Source organism: Strix uralensis, chromosome 1 (assembly GCF_047716275.1).
Source record: "Strix uralensis isolate ZFMK-TIS-50842 chromosome 1, bStrUra1, whole genome shotgun sequence".
Lineage (NCBI taxonomy): Eukaryota > Metazoa > Chordata > Aves > Strigiformes > Strigidae > Strix > Strix uralensis.
Genome location: NC_133972.1, coordinates 96569894 through 96594385, shown reverse-complemented (window position 1 = coordinate 96594385; position 24492 = coordinate 96569894). Strand labels below are relative to the sequence as shown.

The following is a 24492-nucleotide window of genomic DNA, read 5'->3' as shown; positions in this document are numbered from 1 at the left end:
TCTCCATATGTATTTGATGCTCAGTCATTCCAGGGAAACAATACTATACATGTTTTTTAAGAAAAATGCTTAGCTGTCTTGTGTGCAACACACTAAATGTTCTCCTGACTAATATGTGTGGTAAAACACCTTTGAGACATGTGTATACAGATGGAGGAAATGATATTGTTTCTAGTTCTTGGAGTAATGATGAGAATGAAAGATTCCTCCCTTTTAGGTGACTGTCAAGACCACTAGCCTAGAAAGTCAAGCCTTTTTTTTTTTTTTTTTTGTTTGTTTTATGGCCTTGTAGAGCTTGAGTGTATTTCTACATACTGACAGAGCTTCAGCAGGAAGACTGGAGAGTTGCCTCTTTCTGCTTTCTCATAAGCATAAGGCATCTGATAGCTGAACAGTTATATGTCCTTCAGGGAAGTCAGAGGTATGACTGGATGTATATGGCTGTATAAATGAGTGAACCTGATGAGAATAGGGTAGAGAAAGTACTGCCATACTTTGTTCATGCTGTTCAGCATAAGTGCGAGTATCCTCTGGGTCCCATGTGGTGGTCAAATACATATTTAATATCTTTCAGTTCAAAGCATCTGAAATAATTTTTGACTTCTTTCACAGCTCAGCAGAATAGTGTTCTTATGAACAGCTACCAAAGGGTTGTGTTGTATGCCCTTGGCAATGCATTAGGGTGAAAAAGTTTCAAGACTTGTTGAGACTATTTGTAAGATGGCTAAGAGAGAAGAAGCTAGACCTGGTCCATACTATTTGAAGGGTACACTGAGTGGATCAAAGGTGTGCCTAGGAGCACATTCAGGTTTTGATGTGGGTAGTAATAATCAATAAATTCTAGAAAAGAACTTGAGAGAAAACCATCATATTGTGCACTTAGGACAATCAGAGAATCAGGACTTGGGAGAAAATCAGGGAGCTGAGTTATTTGGCTGTGCAGATGCTCCCTGTAGGAGTCTAATCTCTTTTAGACTGTAGAGTGCTATGGAACGGCAAAGAACTAATTGTGCCTTTCAGATATGGCTTTTTAATATCTTACTTCACTGCCTTTTAATGACTCAGCAGTCCAGTCTTGACTTTAAAGAACTTGGTAAGAACCCTGGTTTTGATTTAAACAGGAGGTTTTCAGGCCCTGTAGGACCTGAAAGTACGGCAAGGTAATAAAGCAAAATATTTATTTAACCTAAGGAATGAGTTGCCTGACTTCATTGGAAAATGTCTGGAGAAGCATGACACACTGAAATTCATTTACAAGTGAGTTGGCATTTTTTGAGATTTTAACAGCAGCTTAAGGTCCAAAACTGTTGGACAAGACCACTAAGAAAAAACAAACATGTTCAAGAGGTGGAAGAACAAAACTTGCTGCAAATGTAAAGAATCACAGAATCGTCTAGGTTGGAAAAGACCTTGAAGATCATCCACTCCAACCATTAACCTAACATTGACAGTTCCCAACTACACCATATCCCTCAGCGCTATGTCGACTCTACTCTTAAACACCTCCAGGGATGGGGACTCCACCACCTCCCTGGGCAGCCCATTCCAACACCTAACAACCCGTTCTGTAAAGAAATACTTCCTAATATCCAGTCTAAACCTTCCCTGGCGCAACTTGAGGCCATTACCTCTTGTCCTATCGCTTATTACTTGGTTAAAGAGACTCATCCCCAGCTCTCTGCATCCTCCTTTCAGGTAGCTGTAGAGGGCAATGAGGTCTCCCCTCAGCCTCCTCTTTTCCCGACTAAACAACCCCAGTTCCCTCAGCCATTCCTCGTACGACATGTACTCCAGACCCTTCACCAGCTTTGTTGCCCTTCTCTGGACACGCTTGAGTCATTCAATGTCCTTTTTGTAGTGAGGGGCCCAAAACTGAACACAGTAATCGAGGTGCGGCCTCCCCAGTGCCGAGTACAGGGGTAAGATCACTTCCCTGTCCCTGCTGGCCACGCTATTTCTGATACAAGCCAAGATACCATTGGCCTTCTTGGCCACCTGGGCACACTGCTGGCTCCTGTTCAGCCGGCTGTCAATCAACACCCCTAGGTCCCTCTCTGACTGGCAGCTCTCCAGCCACGCCTCCCCAAGCCTGTAGCGCTGCTGGGGGTTGTTGTGGCCCAAGTGCAGCACCCGGCATTTGGCCTTATTGAAACTCATCCAGTTGGCCTCAGACCATCGCTCCAGCCTGTCCAGGTCTCTCTGCAGAGCCTCCCTACCCTCGAGCAGATCAACACTCCCACCCAACTTGGTGTCATCTGCAAACTTACTGAGGGTGCACTCGATCCCCTCGTCTAGATCATCAATAAAGATGTTAAACAGGAGTGGCCCCAAAACCGAGCCCTGGGGAACACCACTCATGACCAGCCCCAGGGAGGCAGCAGACTTCCCTATGAAGCGGGTCTGGTCTGCATATTGGGCCTTCGGCACCCCTCAGAATGGAGTGACCCACTACAATGACTCTTCTGGGGTTCTTTTTAGAACTGGTTTTAATACCTGGTCCAGAATGACCCGGCCTTGGTGGACCTTGGTCTTCCTCCTTGTTTGTCTCATTTTCTTCCTCCTTCTCTTCTTCATTCAAAAGTTCCAGGGCCCCGAATCTATTGTGAAGGGACACCATGGAGGGTGAGAGAGGGCGGGAGAGGATTTTCCTGCCTCCGTGAGCAGGGACCTATTTCCAGTCTCCCCCATCTCTTAGGTTCCCTCCTTCTGCCTGGTAGCAAGAGGATGAGGGATTACCTGCCTCGTTTGGAGCCTCCATTTGCTCCTGTTGCTTCATGGGTGCCAAGGTGCTACTCCACCAATCAATTTCCCTTTCACACTCCCTAATACTTCTTGATCTTTCGACCTCTTCTTTGAGTTCTGCCACCAGGCTGAGCAGGTCATCCAGCTGATCGCAGCGCAGAAAGGTGTGTCACTGCTGCCCTCCGACAGGATTGACAGGCTCAGGCACCACCCATCAAGCAAAGTCATATTTGTGCCTTGAAATTCAGTTAGATATAAGAATTGCTTTTAATTTGTCAGATGATTCAAAAGTGAAAAAAACCTGTTGGGTTGCTAAATTCAATTTCTACAGGTTCATGTAAAGTTTGGTGTATCAGTTTCAAGGGCAGAACTTGGCACTAAGTACAAAGACACAGCTGTGTGCTTGCAGTTAGAAAGCACAGCTCATGCACTTTCCATTTTATGAGGTTTGTATTTTGAGGAATTTGTGAAAATAATGTTTGGTACAGTTTCTTCTAATAATCAAATCTTAAACTCTTACCCTTTGAAAAAACCTCCAATAGGGTAAGTAACTTTAATAGGCCCAATACTTAGGTCATTTTCCTTTGAGTACTTAATTGGTTTCAATCTAGACATATCTATCTCAAATAGCAGAACAACTCTGATAAATATTTCATTGCTTAATTCTTATGTCTCTAGACAGGCTAATTAGAGATTCATAAATAGATATTTTTCATGACAAAACAGATCAAATTGACTCTCTCCTAAGAATATCAAGTGTTTAGTAGTATCAGTGGGCATCTGAGGCCTTTTAACACAGACATAAAATATTTTAATTGGAGTAATATAGCCTTAGTAGATATCAGTATGATTGCTAGCTATGCTGTTAGAAATAGAACATTTGTACACATCTGTAGCATAGTTTACACTTTGCTGCTTTGTGTGATCCTGTTTCCTGTCTAAGTGACTGTTACTTTTTTTATAACCGTTTCAGCCCGTTCTTTATTTATTAATAATTGGAAATCAGTTTGGGGAATGAATGACTAAGAAACTTGGAATCGGCTAAGAGTGGTTGGACACTCCTAAAAATATTTTTAAAAATGCTTTCACTTTTTTAAATTAAACATTTTATGATGAATTTGGGATAGTCGTGTTCTGCGGAGGAGCAGGGCAAAACTATTTGACGTGGCTACTTAACCTATTCTTCAAGAAGTAAAAGGATTCAATACTATGCCTGTTAATCCCTAGCCCTATGTGAGTGGATGTGGAAGTCATTGAACAACAGGAAATTTACTGTTTCTAAAGACTGCCTATACATATCTGCATCTTTAAGCTAAAATTTCAGTTGAGTGATATTTTATCTGCTTTGGAAATTGTGTTTTTAACATTTTTTTTTTTCTTCTAGTATCGAGCAACTACTCTGCCTGCATTTAAGTATTATGTGACTTGTGCCTGTCTCATATTCTTCTGCATTTTTGTTGTGCAGATTCTGGTATTGCCAAAGTAAGTGGTATTTAATGTGTACTCATTCCTATATATATTTGCTCATTATTGTAAAACAAGAATGTATAAGTAAAAAAATTTTGGAATTGCCAGATTACAGAAGTCAATTCCTGGAAATGAAATTCAACAAGAGAAGATTGAAGATTTCAACCCATTTTCAAAGTTATGTTTGTTTCTAATTTTAAACACTGTCAATAGCATGGTGCCAAGCATTAGTATCAATTCTTCATTCATTTTAGCTTTTCTCTTTGCATTTAAAAATGTTTGATGATGACTGGGATGAAATTTATATGTGTAAAAAAAAGTAACATAAGCTATAAATTTGTGCAACTAAAATTATGTGTGTGACAATTGGACATTGAAGTGTGACAAAATGGATTGAAGAATTGGGACTGTGATTAAATAAACATATTTAACATATTACTGTGATAATACTACTCTATTCAGCATGCCAACAGAGCATTACTATTCATAAAATGTCTCTAAAACTATTTTCAAAATATTATAATCAATTGCTGGAATAATTGTTTTTATCAGAATTTATATATTATGAGCTAATTTATGAGTATAAATCAACTATTTTTCTATCTGTGAATATTCTAGAAAGGCTGAGAAAACTCCAAGACAGTTCCAATAAAGAATATTTTTTTAGACTTCTTAAAATGGGATTTTGCTGTTTGTTTACATAGTGGAAAGTTGATATTTGTTTTACAGCAATTGTTTCCAAAGCCAATTCTGTATATTCCCTGTGATACAGTATTTCTTCACTCATAGTTTTTTCTCCAGTGCAGTGCTTTCAGGAGTAGTATTTATAACCTCTGTTGATTGATTTGTCTTGTGCTGTAGTACTCACGTTTTAATTCAAAGCCAGAAGGAACCATTAGGTCATTATAAATTGACTTTCCATACTGCAGACTTGTTTTATAACTTGTATAAAGTTTTATGGACTTCTACAGCATTTTCTTTGCAAAGGGTTTCCCAACTAGTTTCTGACACGGAGACACAAGCCACAAAGGTACACTATTGCAGGAGTTCAACAGTATCCTGCACATGGTTCAGTCTGAGTTTAGGCATTACTCTTGCAAAATATGAAATTAAGATGCATGACTAATTTTATTTGTCATTTTGCATAATGAGTATATCTTACAAACTCATACTGTATTTTAATTAGTACAGGAAGTAATTCAGGGAAATTCATGGTTTATGATATACCAAAACCCAAACTTGGATCTAACTAGTCCCTTACAACAGTATGATTTATGAATCTGTTTTTAAGTTTTGATTTCATTCATGGAAATGAATCCAGATTTATCACTTATCATACATGCAGTAAGATGCTCATTTGGCTATATCCTTATTATGTCTCTTAAACCAGTTGTGTAGCTTATTAAAATAGATCAGACACTTGAAATTACTGAGCTCTTGGGAGTTGTATTCAATTGAGAAAAGTGTCCTCCAACTTGTAAAAGTATATGCTGGTATTAAATGATCTCTTTCTAAAATCCGAGCAAAGGATACATATGATTTATCATTTTCATTACCAAAATGTAAATTATCTGTTGATCCTTTTATAGGGCTGCATATTAAATTGTGAAAGCAAGAGTGTAGAATCAGGTATTACCAACATGAATGGTATTTAGCTTCAGGGGATCTGAATAATCTGTGGATTAATTTAAGAGATGCAAAAACGGAAGACAGAAAGGCAAGGTATTATACAGGCATCTGCATCATTTCTGGAAAACTGGGACCATTGCAAATTAAAAGAAAAAGTTGAAAAATCACCAGTGTAGGTAGTCATCACAAATGTAGCTTAAGTTGAACATGCTCCAGTGCTGCAAATGTTATTTCCTCCCAACAAAAAATAAGTAAATAGAACAAAAATAAATAATTATTTAGTCTAAAATTCTATCTAGCCTTTTTTGTTTTCTTCCAAAAATTCTGCAGGATTTTTAAATGGTGATCTAATGAAGACAGGGAGATAAACTGCATCTGTCATTGGGTTTTATTGATTCACTATTCCATTAATCTGGCTTTGCAACAGTGTAATATCATTGATTTCTGTGCAGGCACACCACCTGCTGCTTTAAAGTAGATTTGGAGATACTTGATGGTCAGTAACATTCAGCAAATTTCAAGTAATAAGCAATATCTCCAAGATCACGAGACATTTTTTTCAAGGCTGAAATAATTCATTAGTTTTCATTTTCCTGGGATCAACAAACTGATGTGGTGTTTTCATAATAAACTTTATAGAAAGTGGTAAATATAAATATAATTAAGTAAACAATCTCTTAGGGGTGAAATGTACCCTGAGGAGTAGATCTTTATTGTGGCGTTCAAATGACAGCAAATCTTGATCATTACATTTCCTCGGAACAGGCCTTCAGTGGCTTTCTAGCATTCTTGGTCAACCAAGTGACAGAAGTATCTCTAGTAATTCATTAAAATCCTACATTCTTTATTTAGCGTAGCAATTAACTAACATGGAATTGGTGGTGGTGTTTTTTGAAATGCAAACTGGTGGGTTGATGAAAGTGTATTCCCATTGAACAGGAGTTACTTGTGCTATTTGAGTAAGGGATTTGTTTGGGGCTACATTTAAGATTCTTCCAAGTCTTTGCTCTCTGAGGCTGCTATGTTCAAGAAATTGTGTCCTTTTGTCCTGAGTCATGCCAAACTAACAATCATATTGTTCTACCCATGGGAAGTGCTTAGGAGGCCTTAACATAGTATTTCCAGTCAGGCACTGCTGAATTTCTTCATAGAAAAGGTAGTACTTAAAAACTTTGAAAGCAGGCGAGTAAAATATAAGACACTATAAATGAAAGAAAACCACCATTATTAGCTATTTTTCTGCTGTATCTGATTAAAAAAAAAACCCTCAAATGGAGTTATAATACTCATTATTTTTCTTAACACTGAAACTGTCCTACAGTTAGTCTACATAGCCATTGTATCTATCAATCGCTTAGTGAAAGCATCAGTCAAATTAAGAAAGAAATAACTACTATTAGATACCAAAAAGGTATGAATTCAGTATTGTCTTGTATAATTGTAGTTTGTAATTGCTTCATTATGATTTTATCACCCTAAGAGAATTTGCAGTCAAATAATTCAGAACATGAAAGTTAATTACCTGGCAAGCTAAGGAAATTCTCTACGTCCCATTAAGGGACATGTGCCATAAGTCACATATTTTCCTAAAAGTTACAAAAGTGTAGAAAGAATACATTCTCTTCTCCATTTTCCAGTATCTTTATCTTCATAATAAATTTTTATTTTTCAGTTAAAATGTTACAAACAAGACATAAGTATGTGTAAACACAATTTTTTTTCCAATCTCATACCACCTGATAAAAATGAATTATTCAAAACAGATACTGATGAAACCAGAAAAATATGAGAAGGATAGCCAAAATCATAAATTATTTAGACTTGGAACTATCTGAAGCCTGGGAAGTTCTCATATTGTTTCCTCAATTTTAAACTCTGTCTGTCAGTTATTGTCAAGGGTTGTCCTGTCAGACAGAGAGCAGACCTTTCAGAAATGAGGGCATTCCTTGAAGCATAGGGAGAGGCAGATAAAAAGCTAGCTGGCTTATGGGATCCCTGGTGCTCTTTTGACAAAATGGTTTGCCCAAATCTGTCAATTCTGTATATTTGGTGAATTGTGCAATGCGTTTGATGACTCCACACAGTAAAGGCAAGATTAGTTTACTGTAAAGACCTGTACTGGTTTTGTAATGTTCCAGTGACAAAAAAACAAATGCATGTTATGGCTTTCCTATGGTCATTGACTCAAATGAGGCTTGTTTATGGTGGCACTTAATTTTTAGTGTTTTGCTTTCCCCCATTGTAGCATTTTCATCTCTCTTCTTTCCTTCTAGGAGCAGCATGAAACTATTTCGGCTTAGCCTAATGGAAACAGAAGTCCTGCTGCTCCCAGAAATAAGGGGAGGGGGGGTGGGGGGCAAAAATCTTACAACTTTTTTTTTCTGTAGTCACCACTCAAGCATGGATTCTGAGATACAGCTTTTCCTTTTCTTTATCCTCAGTCCTTTTCTCTTTGGCCTGATAGAATCTTGTTCACCTTGCTATGTAATTCTTTTTCTTGTGCCACCTCAATAACATCATTGGTCATGTAAACCAGCTACAAAGACCTTTTGTTCTTGCCTGATGCCCATGTGATTAAGTACTTTGCATAAGCTCTCCTTATGCTGTGTTAATTTTATTTCCCTTGCTCTTCAGTTTCTCTCACAAACATCTTAATTTCTTCTACGAGGGTGCACTCCAAACTTGACTAATAAGGCTGTTCCTGTGTTGAATCATTTCTTAAGCTGTGCAGGCTCCTTTTTTCATATCCTTCATATCAGAGAAAGAATAGCAATAATTTGAGTTGGAATGGTTACTTGAATCTTACTGAAGGACATATATGATTGGAAGTGTTTATGCATATATAAAAAATAAGCCTGTTAATTATATTCCTTTTCTTTCATCTCTTCTATTGCTTACTAGATTTTAAATTCCTGAGTAGAGACTGTAGTTTTAAATGTAGAGCTTACTGTCTCAGTCTCAATGAGAGATTCTTGGAGAGCATGTATTCACAAGCAATAATGATTTTCAAATAACTTCTAAAAGAAACATTATTTCAAGATTATGTTGTGAATTGCCGGTTGTTTGTTTTTTATCAGCTGTTCACATCAACCCAAAATCTGATTAATGCTTAGCATATAAGAGGTTCTCTGAATGATTGGCAGGGAAGCTCATAAATTACTCTCCAAAATGCTTTTAATGGCAGCAATATGGCATCAAATTGGTTTGTGAAGTTAATGCTTTTTTGTTCTTTCCTGAAAATAGCTTCTATGACACTTGTTAAAACAGATCAAAATGTTTTCCAATATTTGTATGTAATCTAAGGAAATTGATCCATAGAGTTCTACTCCTAAATTTTTAGTATTATAGCTTCTTAAATGTATATATTTGAATTTATGTGACATCTCTAAAGAACAGGGATGTATGCTTTTATTAATTTTGAATCATACATTTATGAAGGAGCTGACTTAAAATGTAACATTTATTATAGGTTTGTGGGAAAAGTAAGGGATATAAAACTTGTTTCTAAATGTCATGCCAATATTTCTAGCATATAAGGTTTAATAAAATAAGATATTTGCTGGTCCTCAGAGGAGTTGAGAGATGTTTTTTAATTCTGTAAAAACATCAAGTCTGTGGTTAAAACTGAAAGCAGATGCTCAGGTGAGGGACTTCATGATGGCATCTACTTCCCTTGCTTAAGCAACTCAGTTGGTCCAGAGCTGCTGATCTCCTCTTGGCATTCATTAAACATAATTAGGTCCCACTGCATCTTTCCCTAGGCAGCCATGATAAGTAGCTCTTGTATGGTGCCTGATGGAGCAATTATGCTCTACTGTGGTATTCATGTAGAGAGATTTCCACATTTGCGGAATGAATGCGTGCTCGGATTGTTACTGTATCTCTGTTTCTGTTTACTGAGTATCCAGTAATGCTATTTTGGCTAGACTTTCCTATTTATAACACACAAGACAAGGATGAGCTAGAACACTGAATAAGGATGATTTCAGGAAGAGTACAGATTACTATTTTTTTGTTTGTTTGTTTAAAGTCTGTTGTTGTTTTTTCTTTTCTTCATGGTGTTTAGTTTTCCTTCCTATCTTGTCCTCCTACACTTCCAAATCTACTGGCCAGCCAGTCAAATCTGATACAATTCGAAGTTTTCAGAGGTGTTGAATCCCTATCCATTCATGAAATAGCGATCACTATATTAGGGCCCTTGCTGACTAAGAGACTGCAGCATCACAGTTATCACTGGAAAACTGGACATCACTGTCCCGTGCAATTGCTTTTCTACCTTTGGGGGGAAAATGTACACTACCAACAAGTTTATTTTGTATGTCTATTAGACTCTTAAATTGTTATAAAACCAACAGCATAAAATTAAAGCAATAAGGATCTTCTTTAATACAGGCTTTCTAAAGTAAAAACAAAACATCGCTGCTGTTAATGTAGTCTGTCATTTAAATTATTTGTGTGGAAATTATTCTCTTCTCATGGTAATAGTTTCACAAAGTCAGAGGTAAAGCCAATTCAAGTGTTCCTGAGTTGAGAAAATGGCAGGGAAGAGGCCTGTCATGCTGGTAAGGATTGGAATTGGTTTTTCATGGTGTTGATATTTGGAAATTGCAACTTGCACATGGTAATTTTTTGTATCATCAGTATTATACACAAAGAAAGGTCATGCTACAACTATGTAACAGAGAAATTAACACATGTTTTCCTTTTCTTGTAGAACATCTATTCTTGGAATTTCATTTGGGGCTGCATTTCTCTTGCTTTCCTTCATTTTGTTTGTCTGCTTTGCTGGACAGCTTTTGGTAGGTATTCAAGGAAATGTAATCCAGTAGTTAATGGTTTCTTTTAAATAACATGTTCTGATTTTGCCAAGTCACTCTGCCTTTGCAGACTACCAGTTAAATGAGAAAGGCTTTCATGCTCAGGCTTCTGAGGACATTGTTTTGTCCATGTTAACGTTCTGTAAAATGTCCTCATTTATCTGAAAAATAGAAGATGCCAGTGCAGTGGCTGTCTGTACCTACACTGATACTCTCTTTCCCTCATGAAGCTGGATCCTCTGAGAGGTTCACATTATGGTTTCATTGACTGTCTTTTCAAAAATATTTGCTATTGTGCTTAGAGGAGATGACTCATCTTATGAGTGCTTTAATTTGGGGGACTGTGTATTAGCTTAAGTATTGTATAAGACCACTTTCTGTGTTTAGAGAATATTTCACGATAACAATTTGATATATAAAAATTTTATAGTAAAATTCTAATTTTGCCATTGAGTGGTCCAGGTGTTATTGTAATGCCTCTTAGTGTACCCAGTAATATACTGAATTTGAGAATTTCATTTAATTCAAGATTTAGGCAAACCGTTCAACATTTCACAATATAATTTACAAGTTTTATTGTCCTCTTTTCAGTTATTCTCAAATAGATCCAACATATAACTCCATCTAGAACAAGGTATTTCAGGATTTGTAAGAAAATTAATGCAATTTGAATTCGGCATGTAATCTGAAGTAAAACTGTCTGTGTACTTGTCACTTAATCCCCACTTCTCCTTCTCCATCTTTACATCTTTCCACAAGCTACCGTGGAGAAAGCTGAGAACAATCTTTTAGAAAAAAGCAAAACATGCACATGGGAAAGACAATTACATGGCTATGCAGTAAAACAGTAAAGAAAGGTGGCCTGGAAACAGAGGAAGTAGGATTTTATAATTTCTCCCTCTTCCTTTGTGAGGCTTGTAATTAACGGGGACGTGTTTTTAAGAAAATGTAATTAATGTACATTTCAGTTGTCTTTCCCATAAGGTAGGGATGCTTCCACTTCTCAGGAATTAATCTGAGATACAATGAGACAGTATTTTTAAATATTTTAGATCCTTGGAGTGAGGTCCTAGAGTTATTGCTATTACTTCACAGCAAAAATTAGTTCTCATGTAATGTCATACTTGATTGCTGTTTGTTATTGACGTAAGAGTAAAATGATGGAGTCAGAGTACTGCTGTTGAATAAATAATTTTTTTAAAAAATCCTTCAAGGAAAAGCCAGCCTTTTTCCTGTAGGAAACAGAGGTGCCAATGAAATGGTATCAAGAAGTGCTGGGACATACATACACTCTCCCGGGGCTTTTATTTATAGTGTAGCGTAGGAGTAATACAAACATATTTTTCTGCATTTAAAGGGATGGCTAAGCAAATATCCTAAGTCAGAGTTGAGGAGTTGTGCCACCTGAATAATATCTAACACCTACTTTCAATGCTGTTTTTCCTATGTCTTCTATGTACTGTAAATAATTCCCAGAAACGGAGACCTATTATTGCATTTCTGTTGACTTGTGAGATGTCATGTTCTAACCTAAATAGCTTGAAGAGAAGCTATTTATGTCTATGTGTTTATGAGTTCAGCTGCTCTAATGCAGAAGCTATGCTGTTAAGAAGACTTTCAGCAAGTAAGTTATGACCGTAGCTGTAGCAGCACTGTCTTTCCTTCATGAGCATGGACGTAGTTCTGTAAGGTGATGGATGAGAAGCAGTTAACAAAAGAGGAGTAGGTTTATCTTTCCCTGTCCTCTCCCTAAGATTTCTTCCTTCATGTCAAAATCCAAATATTGTTTTGCATCTTTAACCACAGTGACACGCTATGTTATGTTTTTGTAGCATGTCCATTGCAGTATTTGACCCATAACTGTAAATGCTTTCTTTCTAGAAGAAAAAGCCTGAAATTATGAAGCAAACAAGTATCAATGTCTGGGTTTTAACACTATAGTGTCAGCATTAACAGAAATCAAATTTTATTGTCCTAATCCTGATTGAGTGTGGGTTTGGGGTATTTTTTTTCCAGTGTGGGTTTTTCCCACCTTTTTTTTAAGGGGTACATTTTGGATTCCCTTGCAGAGTTGTGGAGTCACCATCCCTGGATGTGTTTAAGGGTTTTTTAGATGAGATGTTGGGGGATATGGTGTAGGGGAGAACTTTGTAGAGTAGGGCTGATGGTTGGAATCGATGATTCCAAGGGTCTTTTCCAACCTGAATGATTCTGTGATTCTGTGAATTCATGTAGTAAATGTGGATGTGCTTGTTTGAACACACACCTGCATGTGATTACAGAGTTTAAAAATCACCAAGTATCTCTCTTCTAAAAGTGCACAAAAAAAGAGAACTTTTGGGGCTCACTGACCCTGATAGATGAACTGTGGTGGGTTAGTCTTGGCTATGGGCCAGACACCCACCCAGCTGCTCACTCACTCTACCTCCTTAGCAGGATGGGGGAGGAACATAGGATGAGAAAGATTGTGGGCTGAGGTAAAGGCAGGAGGATCACTTACCAATTTCTGTCATAGACAAAGCAGACTCAACTTGGGGACAAATAATGTAATTTATTGCCAATTAAAATAGATTTGGGTAGTAAGAAACAAAAACAAACACTAAAGCCACACAGTTCCTCCCTGCTCTCCCAAACTCAGCTTCACTCCTTTGCTCCAGACTCTTCTACCTCCCCCCAGGTGGCACAAGGAGGTGTGGAGGGTGGTCAGTACATAGACGTTTCTCTCTGCTGCTCCTTCCCTTCTAACTTTTCCCCTGCTCCAGTGTGGAGTCTCCACAAGCTGCAGTTCTTTCAGGAATATCCACCTGCTCCAGCACACGTCCTCCATGGACTGCAGTGTGGACTTCTGCTCCAGCATGGAACACGTCATCCTCCTCCTCCTTCTCCTCCACCAACCTTGGTTTTCCCTCTGCTGTTTCTCTCTCTCTTTGTTCCCTCCTCCTCTCTGCCCAACATTTTCTGCCTCTTTCCCCGAGGCACCCGCCCCGGGCTGAGGGGCTCAGCTGTGCCCTGCGGTGGAGCTCTTGGAGTTGACTGGAACCAGCCGTGTCCGGCGCGGGGCAGCCCTGGCCACGCCTCACAGGGCCGACCCTGCAGGTCCCCCCCACCAGCACCTGGGCACCTACACCCCATACATAAACTTGCAGTAGTAGTCAAATATTTACATGGCTCCTACAGGATTTGTAGGGTGAGGCCTGTAGTGCTGGCAAAGACAGCAAAAACTTAAATTGAAGTTAGGACACCTGGCCCTCACTGCATTATGTGCTGGTCTCGGTGCTTTGACACTTTGCCCGCTCAGTCTCCACCGATTCTAAATGGCTGTCACCTCTGCAGAGTAACTCACACAAAAAGCAACTTTGAACAAGTTTCCTCAGGATTTTCATTTCATTGGTAAATGAAAAAAAGAAAAATCCAGACTGCAATACTAAAATTACTATCACTTATGGAATTTAATTACATTATTGTAAGAAGAGATTTATACTCACTCTTCCACTCTGAGTTTATTATTAGTTGATTTTACTGTTTGGCAGCACTGCAGCGCAGTCCAACTCAATCTGTTGTGGAGCAATAATATCAGCCATTAAATAAGAATAGGAATGTTTCCATCAAACGATGTGGCAGAGCAGTAGCACAAATAACAAGGTTACAGACTTCCAGATCCTGCCTTTGCAGCATGTCATCCCCTGCCAGTCTTGGGCAAGCAGGCCGAGGACAGGGAGGGCTGACACTTCTTATAGAAACACTCGTTTGCCCATTGGTATTAAACCTTCATCATTCCTAACTAAAAATGGCATATGTCCTGAAACTTGACATGTATTTATGTCTTTTCTATTCTAATTACTTCTATGTCCCTATGCATTTTTTAATATATTTTTTAATTTTTTTTAGCTAATGACAGTATTCAGACTTAAATCTTAAGATTATGAGTATTTTTGGTCTTAAAGATCCCTTTTGGCTTATTTTTTCATATTTTAAATGCTGGCCATTCTTTTTTATTAATGTTTAATATTTTCTTTCAATTTTCCTTGAGAGGTTTCCTTACCAAATTACATGCAGATAGAGGACAGTGATTGTCCCGTAGCTCGTGCATTTTCTGTGTCTCTTCTTTTTATCTTCTTGAAGTACAGATAAGTTCATAGGATGAGTATGAAATGCCTCAGACCTGGTAACTGTTAGATGTGTTTTACCTCCTGATGTGAATGCAAGAAAGCAGAAATCTGGTTACATAAATGATACACTGGAAAATGTAATGCAATCAATAGAAAAAAACTACAACCTCTGTGGTAGCTGAGGTAGCCTGGTGAAGAAGTATTAGTGTCAAGCAGATGTTCTTTGTGTGCTGATTCAAATACTGTCACAAAAATTTCTTTGCATTACCTGGGACATACATGCATTTAATTGATACCATGTGTGCTAGTTATTCCCCATTAATATTATTCCCCATTAATATGAAAAGGCTTTTTGTTGCATATGTTTATACCTTGCAAACTTAGTTAGCTACTTCAGCTAACAAGGTAGATTAGAAGTAATAACATTTCTTTCCTATTATTTCATCTGAACATGTTTATAGTCTCTCTTAAATACCCAATTGAACCACAGATAGCAGAACATGATACTAACAAAAAAAACATCAGAAAATTATTTGGCTCCACAGTTGAGAAAGATGTTCTGATTTGAGCATCACCGGAGCATCTAACAAAGTACAGCCAGTATGTGAGCAGTCCTGTCCCTGCTAGAAGAGAGCATGTTATTTATTAGTTGCATTACATCACACCACTGTATTGAGTGATACACAATCTTTACCTTTGTTTGCAGGGATTTGTATTTTACTCTAAAGCATTTGGCATTGGTACTTAACACTCAGAAAGACTGTGTACACTTAAGAGACTTAAAAGCTCTGCAAGTACAGGGATTCAGCACCAGCACTACTTGGAAATTATTTTTGACCTGGAATCTTACCTCTGATGTGAGTGTCTCTCTTAATGCAGATACAAATGAAAGATTGAAGCCCTTCAGTTTCTTTGATAGTAAGCCTTTTCTTGTAAATTAAGATTAAAACAGGGAAGGGACAAAGCAGGGAGAACCCAGAGAGGCACTTTGGCACCTACAGCAGGGTCCATGAAAGAGGCTCACTAATCCTAATAGTCAGTTTGATGAGTCTCTAGCACAGGCACTGCAACAGCAAATCCATCGTCACTAAGTTAGGTGCTATGTTCAGATTTCAGCAACTGTTAGAAATGTACTGATTTCAGCAACAAAAATCCTTCTCCTTACTCCTTGAGTTATGTTTATGACACGTTATGTGATTGTGACCAACTGAAGAAATGGCCTAGCTCGGTGAAAACCACAAGTTTCTTATGTCTGTTGTGCCAATAGCTTCTCTTTTAATATTTTTTGATGAGTGAGACTATCTTGATTTTTTTTTTAAATCTGCCAATAAAATATGCCTTTTAATGTCTTTGCCCAAGATGAGATTGTAAATTACCTCCAAATAACAGATATCCGAGTGTGCTTCCTAATACCAACAGTCCAGCATGCAAACAATTTTTCCTACAGTTAATTAATAAAAGGATAAAAGCAGAGAGTATCCAGGTAGTTTTGAAGGTTCTTTTACATGTATTACCTGAGAGGTGATATCCATGATGTGTAAATACCGCAATGTGGTCACAGATGAGGGCTCCTGTTGTGTGAGGCAGTTTTTGGGTGGTAGTCTTACTTGGAGACCAAGACTTGGTCAACACAGAACATAGGATTCAGAACTCCTTCCTTTAGTTCAGTGACCTGAGTACTGTCTTTTAAAAGTCGTTCAGGTTTGCTTTTCTCAAAACCAGTTAAATATTTCATGTGAAATAGAAAAACTTTGACAGGAGGACTGAGAACGTCTTACCTTAAAATAGCATATAACACAGCGACTGTACATTTTCTTGAATGAGGAAGGGAGCACAGCAAACACCAGGACTGAATTCTGAGTGTCTAAAGGCATGTTTATATGTCTCACTGCCACGTTCTTTCCTTTGAATGAGATACTTGAAGTGAACCACGTGGCCATTTTAACATGACCCTTTGTGAGGATAATCAACACTGTAAAGTATGGTGAAATTTAAAAAAAAAAAAAAAAAAAGTGATATCAACTTTAGTTTTCCCTGTTATTTCTTTGCTCAGGATTTTAGCTTTTGTCAAACCAGTTGTATCCAATATAAGTTGAGTAGACCTGCATGCATTTTGTATGATTCAAAATGCCTGGCTTAGATTTACAGGTGCCACCATGGAGTTCAAAATCTTGGTGTTACACTACCCATTTTAGAAGTACTTTGGTTCTTTTTATCAACAATAGGACCACTAGGAAGTATGTAAAGTATAAGGTTATGTCTCTATACAAAAATCACCTCCAGGCTTAGGTCAGTGTAATCACTGTCAGTCAGTTGTTTGGATTTGAACTTCAGCGTCTTCTTCAAGTCTGAGTGAAAACAAGCATGTGAAAAAAATCTGAAATCTGGGGCTTTTTGTTTCTCTTGATTTAATTTTTTGCAACCTCAGTAAAACACAAACTTGTATTTGAATGCAAGATGAAAAGAACAATAATAGAACTATAGAAAATGTGATTCACTGGCTTTCTGTAAATAAGAGGTCTTCAGTCAAGATGTTCCAACCTCTGCTAGCATGTGAAGAAGTGTGACAGCTCTTGCGACACTGTCTTTCATCTACAACATAGCTGTCACAATTAATTCTCGCACCAATTCCTTGATCTCACTCAGAAAGACAGCATTCATTTTGTTAAATGCTGAAGTAGGTTTTTGTGTGTGGAAAGACAACACAGGATACATTTTAATAACCTGAATATTCAAAATAAGTTATTACTCACTATCATGCTGAGATGTCATATCAGATTTAACATGTTCAGATGAAAAGGTAATACGTTAGTCACTTTTCATACTACAAATACCTATTATTTCTAGTTGGTAAATGATAAACTCTGAACCATGTTCTGCCAGCTCTGCTTAGAATAAACACAGAAGCTAATGCTACTGAGATCTGATGTCTTACCCTTCTTGCATGCTTTCTAGACATGATTACTTTCTTCCTTTCATCTCATTCTCTATTTTCTTAAAAAAATTGCAAGTGAGACGTAACATTTACAAGAAAATGTGCTTGACGTAAGCCAATGAATCAGCAAAATAAACATGCGTAGTTCTGCCAGTGCTATTAAGAGTCTGAATTTAATCATCACCCCACCACTCCAATTCTGCTTCCAGGAATTCCCTAAATTTTCAGCAGTACTGAACTGCTGCAGTTGTACTATATATGGACTGTATTTAGACTGCTCAAAAGTGAAATGAAGTTCAGCAAATCTGTTAATTTACATAGAGAATTAGTGACCAACAGTGTATTCTTTCATGTTTTCCAAGGAATTTCTACACAATGGTTTAAAGATTTTTAGTGTGAATCAGGGTTTTGTCACAAATTTTCCTTTCAGGAGCCTCATTGGCTTAACCTATGTAGGCTGCTCTCTTTGCTGTTAGAGAGACCTGTCATCTATTTAACAAACCAAGTGGGCATGACAGATGTATCAAATAATAAACAGTGGTCCTTCCCCTCCAGAACTCACAGTTTTGCATTAAACAGCCTATTGAGAAGTACATCACTGAGTTCTGGTGTGCTTCTATTTTACAAGTGGAAATAACTATCTACAACTTCATTTTTGAAGTTGCAGTCTAACAACACTCACATTTTTCTTCATGTCAGAGCCAGAAATATCTGTAATTTTAGCAACAGCAACTGGAAGAATGGAATCTCTTTATTGATTAATCACACTAGCTGAGTGATAAATTGTTTCCTGAAATTTATTTTATTCTCCAGAACTTTTCTTAGTGATAAAGTTTCCCAGAGAACATAAAAATCTTTTTTTTTTTTTTTTTTATGGAAGCAGAAAAACAGCTTTTTGAAGAAGTGTAGACAGTCCAATTAGTTCCTCATTGTTAAAATACATTAGCAAAGTCAGGTGATATTGATCAAAAATCTTATAAAGAAAGGAAATCTAGAATTATTGCAAGGAATTTTGGAACAGAAGTTACATAAGTCTGTTCAAAAGTGTACAGGTACTTGGAAAGCAATAAAGCAGTCCTCAGCAATAAATGCAGTTCTCAGCATGGACATTGCTGAGTAATTTCAGCAATTCTGTACTGTAATTTTTAAAATGATTACTTTAAAAAAAATAAAGTTCAAACTTAACAATTGGAAGCATTGATGTTAAAGTAGAAGAGTCTAGAGAAGTCTTCATTGTTTGATGCCAACATTTTTGTATTTAGATATTTGGATTCAACGGAGATTTTCTATGTGAAACTTAATTTTATCTTCAGAATTAACATAAGTTGTTCATTTGTGCAGAGGAAACCATCAATTTACATTGCTTAGCATTAGAAAAACATGAAAGCATCTTTTTTATAACATTGTTTTGCATCTGTTATTGAACCATGTTTTTTAAAGTTCTGAAATTGAAAATAAGAGCTGCTAGAGCTTGTTGGATCCAGTGGAGTTCAGGAGCCAGGGGAGTGCTCTTCCTGCTCTTCTAGAGCCCAGTTTGACAGAAATAAAGATGCAGGGGATCCTCTTGTCCCACTCCATCGATGAGAAGCTGTCAGTACCGTGTCCCAGGTACAACCGGTAGTGAGGTTGAGCACGTATTCCCAGTAGACACACAGGCATATACCGTACACACTGGACCAAGCACACAGATCCACGGAGAGACCAGGTCTCTTACAGCACTCACATAACAACAAGCAGCACTCACATAAATATGATCAACACTGATGGTCTAGTTCTTCCTTTCTGGCTGATCAGGGCTGAAGTTTGCTAGTGGAGTATACACACACCCTGCCTGTCATCGTCCACAGGCACACTCAGTATGGACTTTAAGTCAATACAATATCCATGCCCAGACTCTGTCCCCCTTACGCAGTGAGTGGCTCAAACCTTGGGTTTCTCAAAATGTAGATCTCCTATTTACCAGCCCGTCCAGCTTGAAGTTTCCTAATGGTTACACACACACTCCCCCCCCACACCCCATGGGTCTCTCCAGGGACTGGTCTGAGAAACTGCAGTTGCTGGCACCCAGGCCCTCAGTTGCCTCAGATATTCAGTCTCTTTCTCTCCAGTGTCTGGCCCTCATCCTGTGCTACTTGCCATCTAGTCCAGCATGAAGTTTGCTAGCATTTGCACACATGAAGGCTCAGAATAAGGCCTGCACTTACACAGAAGATAGTTAGAGATAGGATTTAATAAGAATATGCAATAGACTCATTTAGACAACTGTTTACAAGCAGCCATTTTCTTTCATCCCTTCTCTTCTCCATTTACCTGTGTTTGTTCCTCCCCAATCCACATTTATCCTTCCCTTTCCTCTCCTGTGTCCCATCCCCTAAACATCCTGTAAGTTTTCCACATACCTACAATACCCTTAAAACATGCCATAAGGTTTTGCACAATCCCAAGTTGCTCTCTGCTCCATTGTAAAATTATCTGCCTCATGCCAGCATACTATCCTTTTAGGCAGTAATCATCCTTAGTCTGCAGGGCATCCTGGAAAGGGAGTTTATTTCGTTGAGGCTTCTTGGTAGGTTTCCCATCAGAAACCATGGCTGAAACATTCTCCTTCGATGGTCTTAGGAGCAGCAGATTCAGTGGCTTCTGTTCTTCACTGGTTAGGTTACTTTGGTTCCACCATCTATCATTGCCCTCTGATCATCACCAGGTCTTTGTGTTTAATTTGATTAGCCTTTATTCAGATAACCTAAAAGCAGTAAAATTCATAATAAAATGTATCTGGATTAGCCCAGATAATTTCTTTTCATAATTAGCTGCTTTTCTTGGAATTCTTTATCCTAAAGACTTTTCTTGAACAGTATAGCTCCCTGTAAGATAATTCAGAAAGCAGAACATGATGTACTGCTTTATGTATATAATTTCTTACCCACTTTATATTCTTCATAGTTTCTCAGTGTTCCTGCCTAGTTCTGTCCCTAATCCAACTTAAACTAGCCCAACTACATATAAACTTCCAAGAAAATCACAGAACAATGTAGGTGAAGTGGTACTAAAGCCCCAGGTGTGCTATAACAAAGGCAAACAGTAATTTAAGGCATGATTTCATGACTCTCTTAATTTGCCATAAATCCATGCTCCCTGACTTACTAGGTTTTAGGCAGACTAGACAGATGACTGAATGATTCATTTTCACACAGATCCATTCCCTTCATCCAGTTCAACACTCCCTTTCTGTAGCAACATCAGCAATCTAGACTTTATGCTTCTTACTTTAAACGTGGGAAGGATGACAAAACTTTTCTAAAATCTACATGTGTTTTTAAATTATCTTAAAATTTGTCATGTACTTAGGGGTGGAGAACAGGGTTTGGAAGTTCAAAAAGGCATTTGAGCAGGAGTTTCTTGCTTAAAAATGCAGGTCCCTTGAGTTTATGTGTGGGGTTTTTAATATGGGGGAGGAGTAATGTGTATATAAAGTTGTCTATTTTTTCCCTTTGTCCATCCTTGAGACTCCCAATTATTGTTTTGACCTTCCTGAAACTCACTTCATTCACTCAGAATCTGTCCAATCCAGTATGCAAAACTCCCTGTTATAAAAGGGAACAATGTGTGAAAGAAGTTCTAGATATATAGTGCACTTGTCCAAATAGCGCGTAATTAGGAGGGAAATAGTTATGTGCAGAATAACAAAGACCTTCATGCAAACAACATCACATGTGTTGGGTAATAGTGTAATTTAGCATGATGTGCTGTAGCTATTGAACATGAACTAACAGATAAGTGCTGTAAATTAAGTCCTATATTTGGTAGGTTTTAGTGCTTGTGTTCTCATTTCAGGGACTTCCTGTGCTTGTATCTCTGATGCTGTGGCTGGGATGAAAACAATATGTGATCTCTGATAATATTAAGTAAATAAAGAAAATGAGTTGATAAAAAGAGAATACTTTGGTAGGACTGTCATGTTCCTCAACTTTTCATTGCCTTTTTTACAGAGGTTTCAATGTAGCTGAATTTGACATTTGGAAAGGGCACAAGATGCTTCTAGGCAGTCTTTTCTCCTCATTGCTAAGGTTTTGGGAAAATTAGTATTTATTGGATATGCCACAAATTGTTGTTTATTTTGTGTGAGCATCTTGTGCCTCTAGGCACTATGCATGTATGAATGGAGGCTATTGCAGTATGTTCTCAGAAGCAGGTTAAATGAGTCGCAGTTTTTTAATTGTTAATTTTTGCCACTATGTAAGAAAAAAATTCTATTCCCTAAATACTCTTTGTGTCAAATTGTAAGTCTGATTGTTGTATGAAATGCTTCTTTGTTTTCTAGATAGTTTTAGGGAAGGTTGATTTGCTTTACTGAGTTACCTTTCACTTAAAATGAATTAGCAAACAAATGAAAGAAAAACCCAGAAACCCCACTATTTTGTAGACTGCCAGGGATATATCTGTGCCTTTATCCTGCATGAGGAGACCTCTGTCTCTCTGTCAGAAACTTTGCAGAGCCATTATTTACATTTTGAAGTTTCCAGAGGCTGCTAAATATTGCTCTTTCAATTGAGGCGGGAGGTCTGTTTGTTTGCTTGTTTTTTACTGATGTTAGAGGTAATGACACTGCTGTCGACTCTGTATTTGCTATTATTAGTAATATATATTGAATGTTTAATAAGGTACTTGCAAATCATAATTATTTAACAGAATTGATATTGATATATTAACAAAATTTGCATTTAGTTTCATGTATAATCATGATCTGTAACTCTTATGGGTATATAATAGTTGAATAGTTCTGTACAATGTTTCAAGACGAGTGCTGCTCTCAATCTTGAGCCTTCTTAATTCTACCCTTGTTTATAGTAATTAAATATACTAAAACTATTTTTGGTTTCTCTTTTTTAAACTCTTTGCACTTAGCAATGTAGCAAGAAAGCATCAGCTTCATTGTTGTGGATCCTGAAATCATCTGGAATAATTGCAAACCGTCCTTGGCCACGGATCACTCTTACATTGACAACCACTGCTATAATACTAACTATGGCTGTATTCAACATGGTAAGGGAAAAGGGGTAATTTTTCTTGTTTTCTTGTTCTTTTAAGATTTTTTTTTTGTTCAGTATTTGTTTAGATATTGAATTTATGGCCCATGGCTATGCCAGGAACCTACATAATGATTACCAGAGACAAAAATGTAAAATAGAGCAACATAAAACATACTGTGTAATGGAGACCTCTGCAAACAGGATGCTCAGCAAGAGTTCAGATCCTGACTAAGTTTATTTTTAAAAAAAAATGTAATTTATAAGGAATAGAAGATAGTTAAATCCCAGGTTTGAATAGCTCAAATCCCTTGCTTATGTATGCATTGCTTAGAAAAACAGAGTATTGCTCAAAGAATGAAGTGCTTCCTCACAGGATGTCTGGAAGACTTTGTGCGAAACAAACGAAGCTTTATTCAGGTTTGTGATGCTCCTCACATTATATATTAGACATTACATTATACATTATATATTATACATTATACATTATTGAATTTCATGTGCTTGTCTTTATTTAAAAAAAAGGAAAAAAAATGGAAGTTACATCAAAACTTCAAAAGTACTGAACTACAAATTTGTTAGGTCTTACCTCCACTTTAGGCATTTCAACCTGTGCTTTTCTTTTCTTTCCTAATAGGAAAAATCCATGCAATTCTATTATTCTTTTGTAACTGTAGCAAATACAGAGTAGATCTGTCACTAGTCTGCCTAAAGCCTGAATCTTAATGTCCTCATTCATTCTGAAGGCTGTGTTGTCAAATGAGATGAACAGTATATGGGGTCAAAAAACTTTGTTTCGCCCTGTTGGCTGAGCCTGCTTCTGTTCGTAAACTTGTAAAAGTGTTCCAGCTCAGTTCTGTGTCTGCAAAATGGGAACAGTAATATTTATTTAGGAATGTTTTTGTTACATCATTAATTCATAGATATTAGTCACATTTCAAGTGAGTGAGATTTGCATTTCAGTGGTTTTGAAATTACAACTCTAGCGTTTGAGTTTCTGGTATTTTTGTTACTTGAGGTTCATAAAGGACTTAGAGTTTGATAATACCAACACTGTTTTATTTTGTTTTCCCACAACATTTCAATCAATCAATTAGTCAATCATTTGTTGCAGTAAGTATTAAACTTGTCCAAATGATGTAATGATGTAATGATGTAATGTGGGCTTTCAAATATGAACATTGAGATTTCTAGTAGAACCTTCTCTCCATTTTTTTCTATTAAATGATCCTAGTCTTGTTTTTGTTGGGTTTCTTTTTAGGAAAGTAGATATTTTCCTTTCTTTTGCCTATTTTTTTTAAGGAAAGGAGATATACTCAAAAAATAATTCCGTGCTCAAGAATTTAAAATTCAGCTAATTGAATTTGGTGTTTAAGGCTGGTAGAGGAAAAACTCAAAAAAGCATTGGCTGGAAAATGAGAAAATAAGCTCACTATTTAACAGAGAAAGCAGTTAGCAGTAGGAACAAATTACTCTGAAAAGTTGTTGATTCTCCATCACTTCTTGTCCTCAGCTGAAGACTATATGCCTTTATGAACAATAACCTTTAGCCAAGCAAAAGTTATTTGGTGTACTACAGTTCAAAACCCAGAGATGGAGTAGCTTGTAAAATGTAGGTCACATTAGACTTTCTCTTATTTTGAACTCTATAAATGTGTAAGAAGAAATTAAATAACCTACTTGGGCTTCAAGTATACTTTGAGTTAGAGTTCATGTGACCATATGGTTATTTAAGTTAAAAACTGTAAAAGAAGATATGGTCACAA

General features: G+C 37.2%; 1 protein-coding gene across 2 annotated transcripts in view; it reads left to right on the top strand.

The window, feature by feature from the left end:
- The window catches only part of ADCY2 (adenylate cyclase 2), a 235727-nt gene that overhangs the window by 172316 nt on the left and 38919 nt on the right, over nucleotides 1-24492 (top strand). For both annotated transcript variants that reach the window (XR_012629660.1, XM_074874654.1), the window contains exons 14-16: nucleotides 4127-4224; nucleotides 10553-10637; nucleotides 22605-22742. Coding sequence is in view for 1 of the 2 variants with exons in the window: in XM_074874654.1 (XP_074730755.1) it covers nucleotides 4127-4224; nucleotides 10553-10637; nucleotides 22605-22742 (321 nt within the window). In the remaining variant the exon portion in view is untranslated. The remainder of the gene's footprint in view (nucleotides 1-4126; nucleotides 4225-10552; nucleotides 10638-22604; nucleotides 22743-24492) is intronic.